Here is a 15,986-nt window from a genome sequence, read left to right on the forward strand (position 1 = left end):
GCAGCACTAGGGGGACCCATATTCTTTTTTTTTTTAAAGATTTACTTTTTTATTTATTTATGCATACTAGAACTGGGGTGCAGGCTAGAGGTGTGAGGGGTAAGAGGATTCACCAGAAACAGAGTGGGGAGCAGAACAGGCAGATTTACTGAAATACACTGCTGAGGGGAGCAGTGGGCAAGACAGGAGAGGTCTGCTGCACCATGTGGGTCAACTCCCTCGCCAGAGATTGAATTCATGCTGCAGTGGCTGGCGATAGCTTGATAGCTCTGAGACTTGAACCCCTGTGCCACCATAGAGGCCCAGGATCCATATTCTTAATATGAAACAATAAATATTGCCAGATCAAATAGCCTCATAGTCAGTATAATACCGTCATCCTAAAGATTATATGGGATGTTCAGCCTTTTTTCCCAGTCTCTTGAAAACTTTTTTCATGTTTTTATTGTGCTCTGTAATCATTTAAGAACTAAGGTATCTAACATTTATTTTTGGGAAACACTATTGTTATTCATTAACTAGTAACATTCTTAAAATAATTAATACTTGAATTCTACTTACCTCTCCAGATATAAAAGATACCAAAACTAGAATCTAGTATTGAGTTTAATTAATGAATTGTTGTGATCAGCTAGGAGAAATGTATCCATTTTAGTTAAGCAGTATACTACACAAAAGACATGCATGTGACATAAACAATAGAATGTTTATCTTAGGAAGAGAAAGTTAAAGATGTGACAGCTTTCTTTGAATACTTGAAGGACATGTGGAAAAAATTACTTGTTCTGTTATTTCAAGGACAGAAACAAAAATAGGAGTTAGAAAAATTCAGACTTTTAATTAATAATATTTTTCACGATTAAAGTGGTTAGCTAAAAAGCCAGACCATCTAATGAATAATTGCTACTGCCTTAGGTTGAGCAAGATGAATTTTAACATTCTGCCCAGTTTTGACTGTGAAGATTTCTCCCACCTCTATATGCTATCCTCAAAGGTAAAAGGAACCAAAGTTGATTCGACCAAGGCACAACTGAAACTTCAATTTTTCCAAATGTGAGTTACCCTAAAGGATTCTCAGTGTAGTGAGATTTGTAACTGATATAGGTAGACATATGGTTAAGGTCCAGTTAATTTAAGCTTTATTTTCTCTCTTTTAAAAAATGATACACGGGCCTCCCTGATGGCACAAAGGATTAAGTCTCAGCACTGTGAAGTTCTCTGCTGCCGCACGAGTTTGAGTTCAATCCCGGCCAGGTAGGCAACCCACATAGTGCAGCAGACCTCTCCTGTCTCACCCTACTGCCCCCCTCAACAGTGTATTTCAGTAGGTCTGCCTGTTCTGCTCCCCACTCTTGTCTCTGGTGAATCCTCTCACCCCCCCACATCTCTGGCCTGCACCCCAGCTCTTGTATGTATAAATAAATAAATCTTTAAACGAAATAAAAATGATACACATTTGACATCTTGTAAATATATTTTTAAGCATGCTAATTTTTACTATAATATTGCTCTTCCTTTGTGAAACTATGGAAACACAAAATACATATGATCCTCACATTATGCTAGCATTCAAAGTTCCAGAAAAGTATTTTTAACCATTGCTTAGTGAGGAATTTATCACTAGCAATAGTAATTTGAATAATCCATTCAAAGAGGAAAATCAACGGCCTCCCTGGTGGCCTATGGGTTAAGTCTCAGAGCTATCATGGCTACAGTCTGAGTTCAATCCCTGGCCAGGGAGCTGACCCACATATGCTGCAGCAGATCTCTCCTGTCTCACCTGCTGCTTCCCTTACCAGTATATTTCAGTAAATCCACCTGTTCTCCCTACTCTGTCTCTGATGAATCCTCTCATGTCCCAACCTTCCACCCCTCTGGTGTACACCCCAGTTCTACACACACGCACACACACGGAAAACCAGATAAGCTTTGTGAACACTAAAAAATTACAAGCTTAACTTAATTATCTTATTGCTATTAACTTATAAATTTGATTTCTTAATTCAATTTCAATGTAAATAGGGAGTCTTCTGTATTTCCCTTATTTAGAAGAGGCTAACTTGCCTAATTTAGATTTGTTTGTTTGTTTTCAGAAAAAATAGCTTATTTTTTAAAGTTTTACTCATTTGAACTTTATTGGTTTTATATAGTTCCTATGGAGCAATCTACATTTTTGAAAAGCTTTGACAAGAAAACAGATTATATGGGACCTCTGCATAATAACTAACACATCATCAAGTAAGATATACTTTAAAAGACTATCAATTAACACCTATCAAAATTAGGCTTCACTGGGCACACTGCCATATTTTTCTCTCAGTAAGTGAAAACAGCAAATGTTGCAGACCCATCAAAATTTGACTTTAATAGATTTGGTTTGAGCTACTCTTTAATAAGAAGCCTAATTACCAAAGAAGTACTTTGAATAAAAACTGCTCAGTACCAGAAACATTTTGTTCAGTACCCATCTCTAAAAGACAAAGCAAAAAATATGATCTACAATCATTGGTTTGGAAGTTAATAAAATCAGGTCAATACATTGAATTGTATTTGGAAGGAATGAATGGATCTAGTAGGATATAACCTTAGAAAATCCACAAATGGATAGCCTATTGTGAAAATAAGTATTATTTTATTAAAAACAAATCAGAAAAAACATGCCTATCAAAACATGGTTAATTTTGACAATATGTGAGCAAAAAGTGTAATGAGGAAAGAAGAGTATCTAACACTAAGTAATACACCACTTCAATTATAGCCTTAGTTATCTTGAAAAATATAATGGTAGTTTGAAGGACTTTAGACATATCTCTAAGTTTATGGCATGATATGCCTTTCATTTTTTATTTATTTTCAACTTTAAAATCATAGGCTCAAAGGTCTATGACACTAAATCAAATGCATATTCTAGGAGAATGCCTCTCATTTAATGTAGTCTATGGAATCTTTCTGCCTGGTTTTGTACAGGTATTTTCCTTTTGTTGTTAGAATTTGATCAACCATTTAAGTCTTCGGGGATCAAATTGCCCTAAAATTTTTCTAAAAAGATAGTCATCCTAATTTTTTCAACAATGCATCTTTGGCCCCCTTTCTTAAAAAAAAAAAAGTATAGGTTCAGTTTAATTAATACTGAAAAATTTTAATGTGCAAAAATCTAACTGCTTTTAAGAGCAAATAAAACATGGCACCATTCCAATAATCAAATGCCAATAAAAATTTCAGCAGTACAAAGATCTAAGCAAATCTCAAATACAGCAGATTCATAGTTAGAATACCATACAATGATTTGTTTTTAGCAATAACAAGAATCTAATAACAGGTAAAAGAAACCATAACTGCATAGACTGAATACTAAGCTAAGTAACCATAATTAATCTTGTAAACTCTCCAATATCATAACCACTTACTTTTGATTTACTAAATGTAAGTCCTGTTTTTTTAATTAAATACCTATTCAGCAAGGATAATTGAAACAAATACATTAATGCAAATTTACATCCTAGAATACCAGAATAAACAGAAGACATAATCAAGGATGAATAAGAAAGTTCTATTCTTTTTCATCATCTGTGAGATCAGGTTGCAAAGGACAAGTTCTGTGAAAAAAATAGAGAACTTCAATAGTCACCTGAACATCAACTGTTTAAAAAAACGGTATTTACAAGCTTATATATAATCAGGAATATTAATTGATAATATAGTGGGTCTGGTCAAGTGACCAGAATTGAGAGAAAACCAAATTTCATTATACAAACATCTACAAATTTCAAATTGTAAGCAACAAAATTTTTAACAATTTATTTTGTCTGTTCATTTTGTTGAGTCAGTGCTTCTCATTTAGGATATGTTGCTATTTTTATTAAAAAAGAGAATCTGTATTTCTATAGCATTTTTCAACATGTTTTTTAAGTGGATTGATAAACAGCATGATCCTTCAGTAAGAAGTTTGTGATAATAAAAGGCAAAAAAAGTAACCAATCCACTTGAGCAGAGAAAATATATAGCAAGTTGTCATATTTAACTGTATATACCCTTTTGAACCATATTAGTATACTATCAAATTGAAAAAACCCCAAATTATTTAAGTTGATGAGATTCATAGTTTTTGAAAAAACATGTATTATCTCAAAGCCACTACACTTTTCAGAGGGAAAAAAATCAATTAAAAACAATCATTAAGAGGCCTTTCTGGTGGCGCAAGGGGTTAAGACGCAACCTGTGAAGCTGTGCACAGCCTCTGCAGTACCAGTTTGACCTCTCCTGACTGGCTCCCTGCTCCCCTCAGCTGTGTATTTCAGTCAATTTGCCTGTTCTGTTCCCCACTCTGTCTCTGGTGAATCTTCTCACCCCTACACCTCTGGCCTGTACCCCAGCTCTTGTATGCATAAATAAATAAATCTTAAAAAAAAAACAATCATTAAGTCAGAATTGCTTCTTAGAGCTGATGGAGATTTGTGAGACCTACTCTAAAATAATGAGTTTTGAAATTAAATCCAGTAAGACTGCATGGTGTTAGAACTAGCTAGTGAAAAATAGTAAGTTAAAGTGAAGGTATTCTGACATGGTGTATTTTTATGGTTAACTATTGGCTCACCAAGAGGCCTTCATTGTGTCTTCCTGGGCATTATTAAATCAAGATAATGAACGCTGTCATTACCCAAACCTTCTTTTTGAAAGAGCCTGTTATTATCCCTTAGGCATTATAACCTTGTTTTTTTCCTTCCTGTAACTTTTTTATTTTTTGAGTTAACAGTTTACCAGGCATGATAGTACTGATCAAGGTTTTGAGTAGATAGCCTGATTCTGACTCTCCCAATGTAACTGATGGATGTTTACCTTGCCTTTGTGAGAAAATTAAAATAGGAATAGCCATATTCCAGCTCATGAATCAGGGAATTTATCTGACTTGTAAACTTCTTTAAACTGATTTCCTTTTTCACTAAAGGGGTAAATTAAAACACTCCTAAACTAAATCTAAGAATGTGACCTAACAGAATAAAGTAAACTTCAATTGCCTAATTTTATGTCACAGATTTGTTATGCCATGGATTAAAATTCTTTATGAGACTATAACCTTTATGTGATAGAAAACCTGTAATAGAGGTTTTATTGTTATAATGATCAATGATATAGGCATATTTTGTTATAGTGCCAAATGTTTTATTTCCTTAATGAAAATCACAAAAAAAAACCCAGAGGATTGTATAGTCTAAAGCTAGTATTGACTATTAGTTTGTTTCTATTAGAAGGGGGAACGACAATGGAAGAATGGTGCCAGATAATGAGAAGGAACTAGAACAGACTTACAGAATCATAAAAAGAAATCTATTTTTAAGAACTCTCTTCAAAAACATATCCCTTGAGGTTTTGTGGGTTTTTGTATTATTTTTTATTGAGGTAACATTGGTTTACAAATTGCTTATGATATAATAGGCTTACACCTCTTCAGATACATGTCACCCATACCACAACAAAACACCAATAATCCTCCACCATAGTCCTTTGTCCATCTCCCCTCCCCAGCCTCAATTCAGCAGTCAACTTTCTAGGGTTTCTTTCAGTTTAGCTTTGTCTGTTACTTTGTTTTATTTCTTTTTATTCTGCACTGAGTAAAGTAATCTGGTATTTATCTTTCTGCCTTATTTCACTTACTATAATCCCCTCTATTTCTATCCATTTTGTGGCAAATGGCAAGATTTCATCTTTTTTTAAAAAAGATTTATTTATTTATGCATACAAGAGCTGGGGTACAGGCCGGAGATGTGTGGGGTGAGAGGATTCACCAGATACAGAGCAGAGAACAGAACAGGCAAATTGACTGAAGTACACTGCTGAGGGAAGTAACGAGCAAGTCAGGAGAGGTCTACTGCACCATGTGGGTAGCTCCCTGGCCAGCCAGGGATTGAATTCGTGCTGCAGAGGCTGGGGACAGCTTCATAGGTTGCGTCTTAACCCCTCGTGCCACCAGGGAGGCCCCGGATTTCATCTTTTTTTTTATAGCTTGATAGTATTCTATTGTGGTTCCATACCATATCTTTTTTTTTTTTTTAAAGATTTATTTATTTATTTATACATACAAGCACTGGGTACAGTCAGAAGCTCGGGAGGGTGAGAGAATTCACCAGAGCCACAGCCGGGAACAGAACAGGCAGAAGGACCGAAGAACACTGCTGAGGGGAGCAGCGGGCAGCAGGAGAGGTCTGCGCGCCATGTGGGACTCTCCTCCGGTGGCCGGGGAACCACTGGGGATTGAACCGGCACTGCAGAGTCTGCCGGCAGCTTTGCAACCCAGCGCTCAACCGCTGCACCACCGGGGAGGCCCATCCATACCATATCTTCTTAATCCACTCATCTGATTTTGGGCACATAGGTTGTTTCCATAATTTGGTTATTGTAAATAATGCTGCAATGAACATAGGGGTACATATACCCCTTCAAATTAGAGTTTTTGCATTCTTTGGGTTTGAGTGGAATTGCTGGATCATATGGTAGATCTACTGTGAATATTTTGAGAAACCGCCATACTGTTTTACATAGAGGCTAGGCCAGTCTATTCCCTTTGGTTGTTGATTTTTTTGAATAACACTATTATCATATAGCATGAAGTTTCAGATACAGTTACTTCTCCAGCATATGACATTCCTTTTAAATATCTCATAAAATGGATAGCTGGCACTCAATAACTACTTACTAAATGATCTCATGAACAGTATTCAATAATTCTTAAACTTTATATGCATAAAAATCATTTTATATGTCAAGTATTTTGCTTTTTCAGCCATTTATTTTTGTTCAGTTTGTGTTCAATGCAAATCAGTTCCAAATACAATGTACATCTCAAAACAGGATGAGTGTTCATTCTTACACAAAGATCTTACTAGCTTGAGATATGTTGGATCTGGCTGTTTCCAAGTAGGTTTTAAAGATGGCTAATACTGGCTTAAAACATATTAAGAATACTATTGTCCACATTGAATACCAGAACATCTAAGCATCAGTGTGTGAACATGTGAACCAAAGATTTCATGGAGTGTATGTTTCTAAAAAGGTATCTGTACATTGAGGCGGTTGTAAAGTTTTACTATCCAGAATCAGGACCAGATTCTAGCTATCTAAAAATATTGACTGATACAGAATGTATTCCAAATGTAGCTATTCTGACTCATAATTTTATTGTTGGCTTTTAATATTTACAGAAAGAGCACAAGAGTTGTGATTTTAATGCAACAAGTTTCCAGCCTATACTTCCCTAAAACCTCAAATATATTTTTGCCCACTTCATATATTTGTATCTTAATCTTAAGATTTGTCAAATATGCCTTCAAAATAGATCACATTTTAAGTTATAAAAATTATTCAACATATACAGAAATAAAAAGCAGTATTTTAAGATTAAAGTTCATGCACATCTAATCTATGGAATCTAATTAGTGACCCAAGTTTGCTAATTGAATCTGAAACTCTTCCTGGATGAGATGTATGATAGAAAATACCTGTTCTTTGACTTTTACGTGTACATGCAAGAAGTACCCATGTTTGGATTTGTAGTAAATTCAAATCCATTTTTGCTGCAGCACATGCCAGTAACTACATAAAGTCAAATGCAATGTCAAATCAAAAACCCCAGGGCAGGGGCCTCCCTGGTGGCGCAAGGGGTTAAGCACCGCATTATGAAGCAATCTTCAGCCTCTGCAGCATGAGTTGAATCCCCGGAAGGCCATAGAAATACCCACATGGTGCAGCAGACTTCCCCTGGCTCACCTGCTGCTCCCCTCAGCAGCAGTCAATCTGCCTGTTCTGTTCCCCGCTCTGTCTCAGTTGAATCTTCTCAACCTCCGCATCTCTGGCTTGTACCCCAGCTCTTGTATGCATAAAAATAAATAAATCTTAAAAAAAAAAAAAACAAAACAAAACACCCAGGGCAAAGGGTTACGTTCCCAAGAGAACAGTCAAAACTTAAAAGTGTAAAACTTTACGAAGAATATATCAGGGCTCCCCTGGTGGCACAAGGGATTATGTCTCAGCTCTGTGAAGCTGTCAGCAGCCACTGCAGCACGGGTTTGATCCCCGGCCAGGAAGCTGACCCACATGGCACAGCAGACCTCTTCTCTTGCCCACTGCTCCCCTCAACAGTGCGTTTCAGTCAACCTGCCTGTTCTGCTTCCCATTCTGTTTCTGGTGAATCCTCTTACCTTCCCTCACCTCTGGCCTGCACCCCCGCTCTTGTGTGCATAAATAAATAAAATAAATCTTAAAAAAAAAAAAAAGAGTATATCATCACTAAATTAGAAAGGTGACACAATACAAAGAAGATTTACAGTAACACCTGGTGGTTCCTTTCAAAGTACACATACATAGAAATATGGAAGCTTTTTATATTAGTTATAATTTTATGGCTGTCTAGATTTAAGTGAAAACAAAATTTCCTTTCCACAGCTCATCGTTTTTCACATGACTAGGGTGAAATTATTCTGATTTTTCAAGGTAGAGTTTTAAGTGTCCATATTTCTTAAGCTACATTTAATCACATCATTGACTTTTTTCGATGTTGTTTCTCCAGTACTGTTCATCAAAGTCCAGCAGATTTAATATTGGCATTCATTATTTTGTCAAATCCTTAAGATGCTTGTTAAACCAGTCCAATTTGAAACTCCCAATATTTTCTGCATTAATTAATAGAATTAGTAGATTTGATGAAGACCTGTTTTCCCCTTGCCACACTGGACTTGGTGAACTATAGATATTTCCTTGATCTGACTCTTAAAAGTAGAGATGTAAAAGGGCAAACAAGACCAAAAGGAGATTGACTTTTGGCTGCAGGCCAGTGCTGGGCTGTGTTGTGGGGAGGGGTGGAGGATCTGGCCAGCTATATAAAGGTACAAACGATTAAGTCATGGGTAGCAGCAGCACCAGAAGCAGCAGCCCCAGACTGAGAATAACCACTAGCCCCTTGCCCATGCTGGTGACTTGAGCTTTGGGTTAGGCTCACTGTTTGGTGTGCTGGAGGACCACAGGCTTCTGGCTGGTGGAGGGGTGGCTGGTCCAGGGGTGACTGATGCCAGGAAGGTAGCTAGAGGGTCTTAAGTCAAGGGGTATCACAATGGCAGTGACAGTGAGCAGCACCACCCACCCACCTGTGCTCACTACCCTCAACCCCAGGCAACTAATGTTTTTGAAACAAAATATTTCAAAGCTATTTAGAGCCTAGATTTATAAACCTCTTTTTAAGCCATGAATTATAAATCTGTTTTTTTAAGGCAGGTTTCCGTTGTTTCTTTTTTCCAAGTGGCATTAATTTTTCCCTAATTCTTAAAAGTATGTTTTTGTTGAAAGTTGGTAGCACAGAGTACGCAAGTGTGAGGAGAGGTTTTTATATAGAGATAACCACTATTGATATGTAGTATATTTTATACAGATATGGCCTATTTATATACATGTCTTTTACACAATAAATATTGTACTTCTGTATCTAGAATTTCTGCTTAACATTTCTGAGTATTTTCCTGTCATAAAAGCTTTATTTTTTTTTAAAGATTTTTTTATTTACGCAAGAACTGGAATATAGGTCAGAGGCGCGGGAGGGTGAGAGAATTCACCAGAGAGAGCGGGGAGCAGAACAGGCAGATGGACGCCACACCATGTGGGTTTTTCCCTGGCGGACTGGGAATCAAACCCACACTATTGAGGCTGCGGACAGCTTCACAGCACAGCACTCAAGTGGGGGGGGGGGGGCAGGGAGGGCCCATGTCATTAAAGCTTTAAAACGATGACTTAATTATTTTCATTAACAGTTTGCACATGGAACTCTGTGTAGTTTTATTTCCACCTTGTTTTGTTTTGAAGTATTCTTATGTATTTATAGAGAACTTGTTAAAAAAATAATGCACCATGGTGTTAGTTTTTATTGTTTCTAAGTGCAGGGCATTTCTATATTTTCCAGCTTTTCTACATTGGTTATATGTTTCTTGTGGAGGTTGAAGTAGTAGTTTTTTGAGGGGTGGGACTAATGGAACTCAAGTTAGAAAAACCAAATGGAAATTGCTTTTTGAAAAACATGCTATAGAAAATAGATAGTAAAAGTTGAAGAATAAATACAGGAAGTTCATGGTTAATAATATAGCACTTATCTAAATGGGAAACGATCCTCTATGAGTAAAAATTACATTTTGAAATTTGGAGTGACTCATAATAGATTAGAACAATTTTTAAGAACCTCCTTTGTATTTTCTTATCCGACCAAAGAAAAACTAAAGTTATTCAACATGAAATAGCCTTTTATTTTCAAGAATATAAATTTTTGTTTTATATTCCAGGGTATAAAAACTTACTTTCTCTTTGCTTTTCCTAAGCCACTGCTTCCTGCTTCTTCAGGAATCTGATTCTCTTTTTCAGAATCTTTAGGGGACAATCTGAAGAATTCTCCAATTCCTTTTTGCCACTTGGGAGTTGGACGCACACAAACTGGATTCCCTCCTGCATACTTATTTTCAGCTATAAAATATAAAAAGATGGAACTAATGAGAACTAAGAATATAAACTCCAGTTCATATAGGGAAACTTAATTCTTTCTTTAACATCAAATCTTAAAGGTATTAAATGGTATTACATCCATCTTAAAGAATTGCAAAATGTGACAATGAAACTATTAAATCACTAACACTACATTATGTATTATTACATCCATCTTAAAGAATTAAAAAATGTGACAATGAAACTATTAAATCACTAACACTACATTATGTATTATGCATTATAGTGTATTGTGCATCTTATTAGATATAATGTATAATTCTTTATTACAGTTATCATTTATTCTGAAAAATAGTGTCAGTAGAATTTTTACAACTGGAAAATATTTTTCATATTTAATCCACAGAGCACTTAAATAATACATAGAACATTCTAAAGTCTCACACATTTTTCCTAATATAAGCTGGCATTGTGTAAAAAATGCCAATTTTTTATATAAGGTAATTTAGATAAAGTACATGTAAAAGGCAAGACAAGTATACAACAATGTGCAAGTTTCCACAAAAATAAGTTCCACTTTCCAAAGCATTTGGTTCCTTTTCAGTACATAAAATATATCCAATTTTGATTACTTTTATTTTTTTAAAGATTTATTTTTTATTTATACAATAGCTGGGGTACAGGCCAGAGGCACAGGAGGGTGAGAGGATTCATCAGAGACAGAGTGGGGACTGACCGAAAGCACTGCTGAGGGGAGCAGCTGGGAGAGACAGGAGAGGGTATCTCCCTGCACCATGTGGGTATCTCCCTGGCCAGCTGGGAATCAGCCCCGCACTGCAGAGGCTGCGTACAGCTTCACAGCGCTACAGAAAACCTGCTGCGCCACCAGGGAGGCCCTTGATTACTTTTAAAAAGTATTATAAAGGGACAATTAAGAAAAAAGCCCTGCTCCTTTATAAGTAATAATTAGATGACCAAGAGGAGCAAGTTTACTAGATTTATCTTTTATTTCAAACACACTTGTCACAAACTTTAACAGTTTTGCAACTTTGCAAAAATTGCTTCTGTGTGGACTGAAATTATATTGCTTGTACTTTTTTAAAGGTACAAATGGCCTTTAAAAAGCAGCGATCCTTTCATTTGTAATTTTCCTAGGAACCTTATGGGAATTCTTTTATTACTAGAAAGTGTATAGCAGCAAACCATAGTTCAGTACAGGATTCAAACCCAGCTCTGTTGACTAGTTGCATGACAATGTATGCAAGCCATTTCCTTATCTTTAAAATGAAAGTGCTAACAATTTCATACATTTGCTTATTAAAAATAGAAATCTGTAAAATGCCTTAATGGGTGCATTTGTCCCACACACATATTCAGGGCCTGATCAGCTGATTCTAGTGGTTGAATAGTGGACAGTGGGATGTGGTCTTAATTGGAGTTTAATCAGCCATTCTCAATAAATTCATGTATTTCACAATTTTGACCTATTTCTTTTTATCTAAAGAGATTAAAACAGTAAACACTTTTCTAATGAAATGTTCACAATAGGGGAAATTCTAAGCTAACTTAACCCATGAAACCTTTAAAAGTGCTCCTACTTTAAAAGTGTATCTACTTCACTGGAATTAAATCTTCTTGCCCGCCCAGCTTCCTACTTGAAAGGAATGAGGCGCTGGATGGCACAGCATTTTCATAAACTCTCCTTGCACAGAAGAAGCATGTGAAGCTGTTTCCCCAGGCCCAGTTTTTGCTCTTACCGTCCCAAAGCAGCGGCAGAGTTGGAAAGCACACACGTAAGCAAGGAAAGAGAAAGAGAGAATGGGTGGATGGGGAGAGAGAGAGAAAGAGAGGAAAAGAGAGTGTGGGAGAGAGGGGCAGAGAGAGATCAAGAAAAACATGCAGAAATGAACGTTTACACTTACAAGACATGATTTACACTCAAGCACTCAACTATCGTTCTAATTCTTCATCTTGTAAAAGAGCACTTACATAATCGCTTGAGAGAGAGAGAGAGAGAGAGAGAGAGTCAATATTAAGAAAACTTAAAACGCTAAACCAGAAAAGAAAAACAGATTTGAAGCGCAACCGTGCACGTCCCTAACCCCGAGATTTGAAATGTTTTTCCAAGCAACCCCCACCTCTACCCCAGCCCGCCAAAGGCCAAGTCCTCTCCTTATAAACAGAGGACAAGTTAGAAATTCAGGCGTTAGGATCTCGGGGGAACAAATTCCACTGTGGGTCAGGGCTCTCGCCGGTCAGGAGGACTGTGGTGCCAGGCCTGATGCCCTTCTAGAGTTTCGTCCAGGAGCATGCAGAGGCGCTTTGTACCTTTTCTCGACGAAAGCGACGAGGAGTTAGTGGCTGAGGTGGAGGAACCAAGCACCTTCCGGGGGGCTCGGGAAGCCACCACTGCGAAGAGAGGCAAAGGAAACGTTCAGAACTGGGGCGGCAAGGCGCGGACCCCAGTCTGGGTCCCACCACGGCCCCCCAACTAGGCTCTTAGAGAGCAGAGGCCCGTGACCCTCACCAGGGGGACAACCCTCCCCCGAGCCCGCCGCTCCTTCTGGTCCAGGGGCCGAGGCGCTATTGTGGAGGGTGGGACACGTTGGACCGGGCCGCGGGGAGCCCGGTCCTCTCCAACCCGCGGCCGGGGCGCAGAAGACCGCCCCTCTCTCCGGTGGTCGCTTGGCCGCCTCACCTTTTCTGAAGGTGCCTGAGACTCTGTCGGCCTTAGTCCGCACCATGTTCTCGGACGAGCAGAGGAGAGCAACCAACTGGCTTCCCAGCGGAGGGTGCTGCTCGGGACAAGGACCCGAAAACGAATCTCCCGCCACAGTTTATATTGGTCTGTTTCCCGCGCGCCCCGCGGACCCGCCAGGGCGGCAGCCTCCATTGGGCGCGCGGGGCTCTCCCGCCACCAATCTCCGCTCTCCAGCCGGGCGGCCGCGGCCAAGGCGCCGCGCGGATCCGTCCATTAACTCGCGGGCGCCTGTGATTCGTGCCCGCCCCGGGCGGGCGGGGCCCGGGCACCTCGCCGGGCGCACACTTCGGGGGCTCAGATTCTGAGCTGGGGAGCGTAAGCCGGCTGAGAAAGACACCCACGCGGAGACGGTGAATTCCAATATTTCTTCCAAAGACCCCTCCCTGACTGACTCCTGAGAGTAAAACCTGAAACAAAGCGTACTCTTCTTGGCTGCCAGGCGAAATAAAGAGAACGTGGCTGCCTCAGGCACGAATGCTCAGTGCAACACGCACACTAAAACATACTCAATCTTCCGGTGAAAAGGAAGCAGAGACAGTTTATTTACAGCATTTGGCTACGTCTTTAGAATGCGAGGTTAAGGAGAAAAACTGGGTTAAAGGGAAACTGGATGCCTTTTACATGCATACACACCGGAAAGAAACAGATCAATAAAATGTCTTCCGGAGACCTGAATGGTCTCAGAAGCCCTGAAAAATTTGCCAAATGTGCTAAAGGTACATCCCTGGCATGTCGTGAGTGTACTCTAGAATGGGAGCACATGATTGTTCTCTGTCCTTATGCCTATCTTCTAATTACTCAAAATACCCCAGGGCGTGATTGTCACTGTGAATACCATGCATAAAACATTAGATAAGCTTGTCTTGTGATGAATTTTGTTAAATGCTCACATGAAAGGCAATTCTGAAAGTGTAAAACACGATGTTGATTGTCTCCAAAGAAATGTGCTTGAACCTAAAAATAGGGTACTAGGAACTTAGAAAACAGGCTGCTCAGTACTTTAACTGAATCAACAACTCCTTTGTGTTTTAGAATTAAAGAATTGAGACAATAGGCTAATTAACATTAGAATAATAGGAAGTGTATTGGAAATTACCTGTATTTTGTTTAAACCCTGGAGTCTAAGATTACAACCCAATTCCGACAGGAAAAATCAACAAGCCCCAGGGAATTCCTTTGTCATTTATCCTCATACCGCTTTCAAAGCACAGTTTTTCTTCAATGCAGGTAATTTTCTTTTCCGTTAAAGTGGCTTCACAAAGTAATCTGAATCACTTAATTTGAAGTCATATCCCAGATCTCTGCAGTTATTGGAAGTGCAGAGCTGATCTGCTAGTCTTTCCCCCTAGTCCACAGGCCCAGTAAGCTGCTAGGAAAAATTTCAAGTAAATCTTTGCACCCAGGGACAGTCTACACATTATTCAATACTATAGCTGTGTTTGTTTTTGTTTGTGTGTTTATTTAACAATGATTGTGATAGTAAAAGACGCATGTTAGAGAAAAAATAGGAAAAAGCAGCGATGCCTAGTAAAAATTCTAAATTTATTTTTTTTAAGATTTATTTATGCATACAAAAGCTGGGGTACAGGCGGGGGGGGTGGGGTTGAGAGGATTCACCTGAGACAGAGTGGGGAACAGAACAGGCAGACTGAAATACACTGCTGAGAGGAGCAGCGGGTGAGACAGGAGAGGTCTGCTGCACCATGTGGGTTGCTCCCTGGCAGGCTGGGGGTCGAACTTGTGCTGCAGAGGCTGCGGTTGCCTCATAGTGCGGTGCTTAGCTCCTTGCACCACCAGGGAGGCCTCAAAATTCTAAATTTAAATGTCAGTTTTGCAGAAGTCCTTCTCCTTTGCAGTTAAAAAAAAAAGTTGTATAGTATGAAACTGAAAAATTTGAAAGCCTAGACCATTCAGAAAAAACTAGTATGTGTGAATGAAATTTCGGGCCAAATTTATACTAAAGAATACTTTTAAATAATGTTAGGTAGGTATGCTTGCTTTGCTCAGGCAGAAAATTATTTTTTAAATAAGACTATAAGTGGCATTACATTACATACATTAGGAAGTTGAGATTATAATCACTAATATTTGCCATATGAAGGAAGAACACCTATCCTTGAGGATCTAGTCGTTTCATCATAATGTATAAATTCGTGCAAAAAAAGTTAGATTGTAGTCTGTCTCAAGAAATTGTTTAGTTATGGAACTGAAAGGATATAGAAACAGATAAAAGATTTGGGTATGTTACTAGTATTATATGTAGCAGATTTTCATGAAGACAGACAACCTGCTCCAACTATTAATGAACACCCACAGAGGATCTTGTGGGTTTTTTTTTTTTAAAGAATCACGTATTTTACAATTGAATAACAAAGACAATCTAAAGTCAATGTAACTCAATGCAGTCATATGATTTTCATTATTTTTACTGATATTTGTATCAATGAAAATAGCACAAACTTGTGAAAAGCAGTCAATTTAATGTAATTACTGAGCCTAACTAGCCTAATGAAGAAGCGATAAATGTAACACAAAGACACCAATTAAATTTATGGACGAAGTATATGTGAAGACAGTATGTTCTCTGGAAAAGTCTAGCTACTTTCCCTGGTCTGTTCCAGTGGAGTGGGGAATAGCAAAAGACCCTTAAATCTGGTCGCCTTGAGTTGAAACACCTTTAATTTCTTTAAAAATTAAAGAATTTTATTTTTTAATTTAAGGAATTCACATGAACGGTCTTAATGCCAAACCCAGC

The 15,986-nt window shown here is 38.3% G+C and overlaps 3 protein-coding genes across 5 annotated transcripts in view; 1 reads left to right on the forward strand and 2 right to left on the reverse strand.

Annotated features, from left to right (window-relative positions):
- CSNK1G1 (casein kinase 1 gamma 1) overlaps positions 1-9,085 on the reverse strand; it is a 163,838-nt gene extending 154,753 nt beyond the window's left edge. Inside the window, exon 1 of one of the 2 annotated variants that reach the window (XR_008549166.1) lies at positions 8,990-9,085. The gene's annotated coding sequence lies outside the window, so the exon portion shown is untranslated. Of the gene's footprint in view, positions 1-7,761; positions 8,093-8,989 lie in introns of those variants that run through there. The other variant, XR_008549168.1, reaches the window with a different exon arrangement.
- TRIP4 (thyroid hormone receptor interactor 4) overlaps positions 1-15,986 on the forward strand; it is a 78,786-nt gene that overhangs the window by 2,523 nt on the left and 60,277 nt on the right. For both annotated transcript variants that reach the window (XM_054688042.1, XM_054688043.1), the window contains exon 3: positions 916-1,053. In XM_054688042.1, coding sequence (XP_054544017.1) covers positions 926-1,053 — 128 coding nt within the window. In that variant the 5' untranslated portion in view covers positions 916-925. The remainder of the gene's footprint in view (positions 1-915; positions 1,054-15,986) is intronic.
- On the reverse strand, positions 149-13,331 carry PCLAF (PCNA clamp associated factor). The gene is made up of 4 exons (XM_037502694.2): positions 13,169-13,331; positions 12,799-12,879; positions 10,329-10,491; positions 149-3,596 (listed from the first exon to the last, which is right to left on the reverse strand). Exons 1-4 carry the CDS (start codon positions 13,212-13,214, stop codon positions 3,551-3,553), a joined length of 336 nt encoding a protein of 111 aa, XP_037358591.1. The 5' UTR covers positions 13,215-13,331; the 3' UTR covers positions 149-3,550.

Source organism: Talpa occidentalis, unplaced genomic scaffold, assembly GCF_014898055.3.
Source record: "Talpa occidentalis isolate TD23 unplaced genomic scaffold, MPIMG_talOcc4v2.1 talOcc4.11, whole genome shotgun sequence".
Lineage (NCBI taxonomy): Eukaryota > Metazoa > Chordata > Mammalia > Eulipotyphla > Talpidae > Talpa > Talpa occidentalis.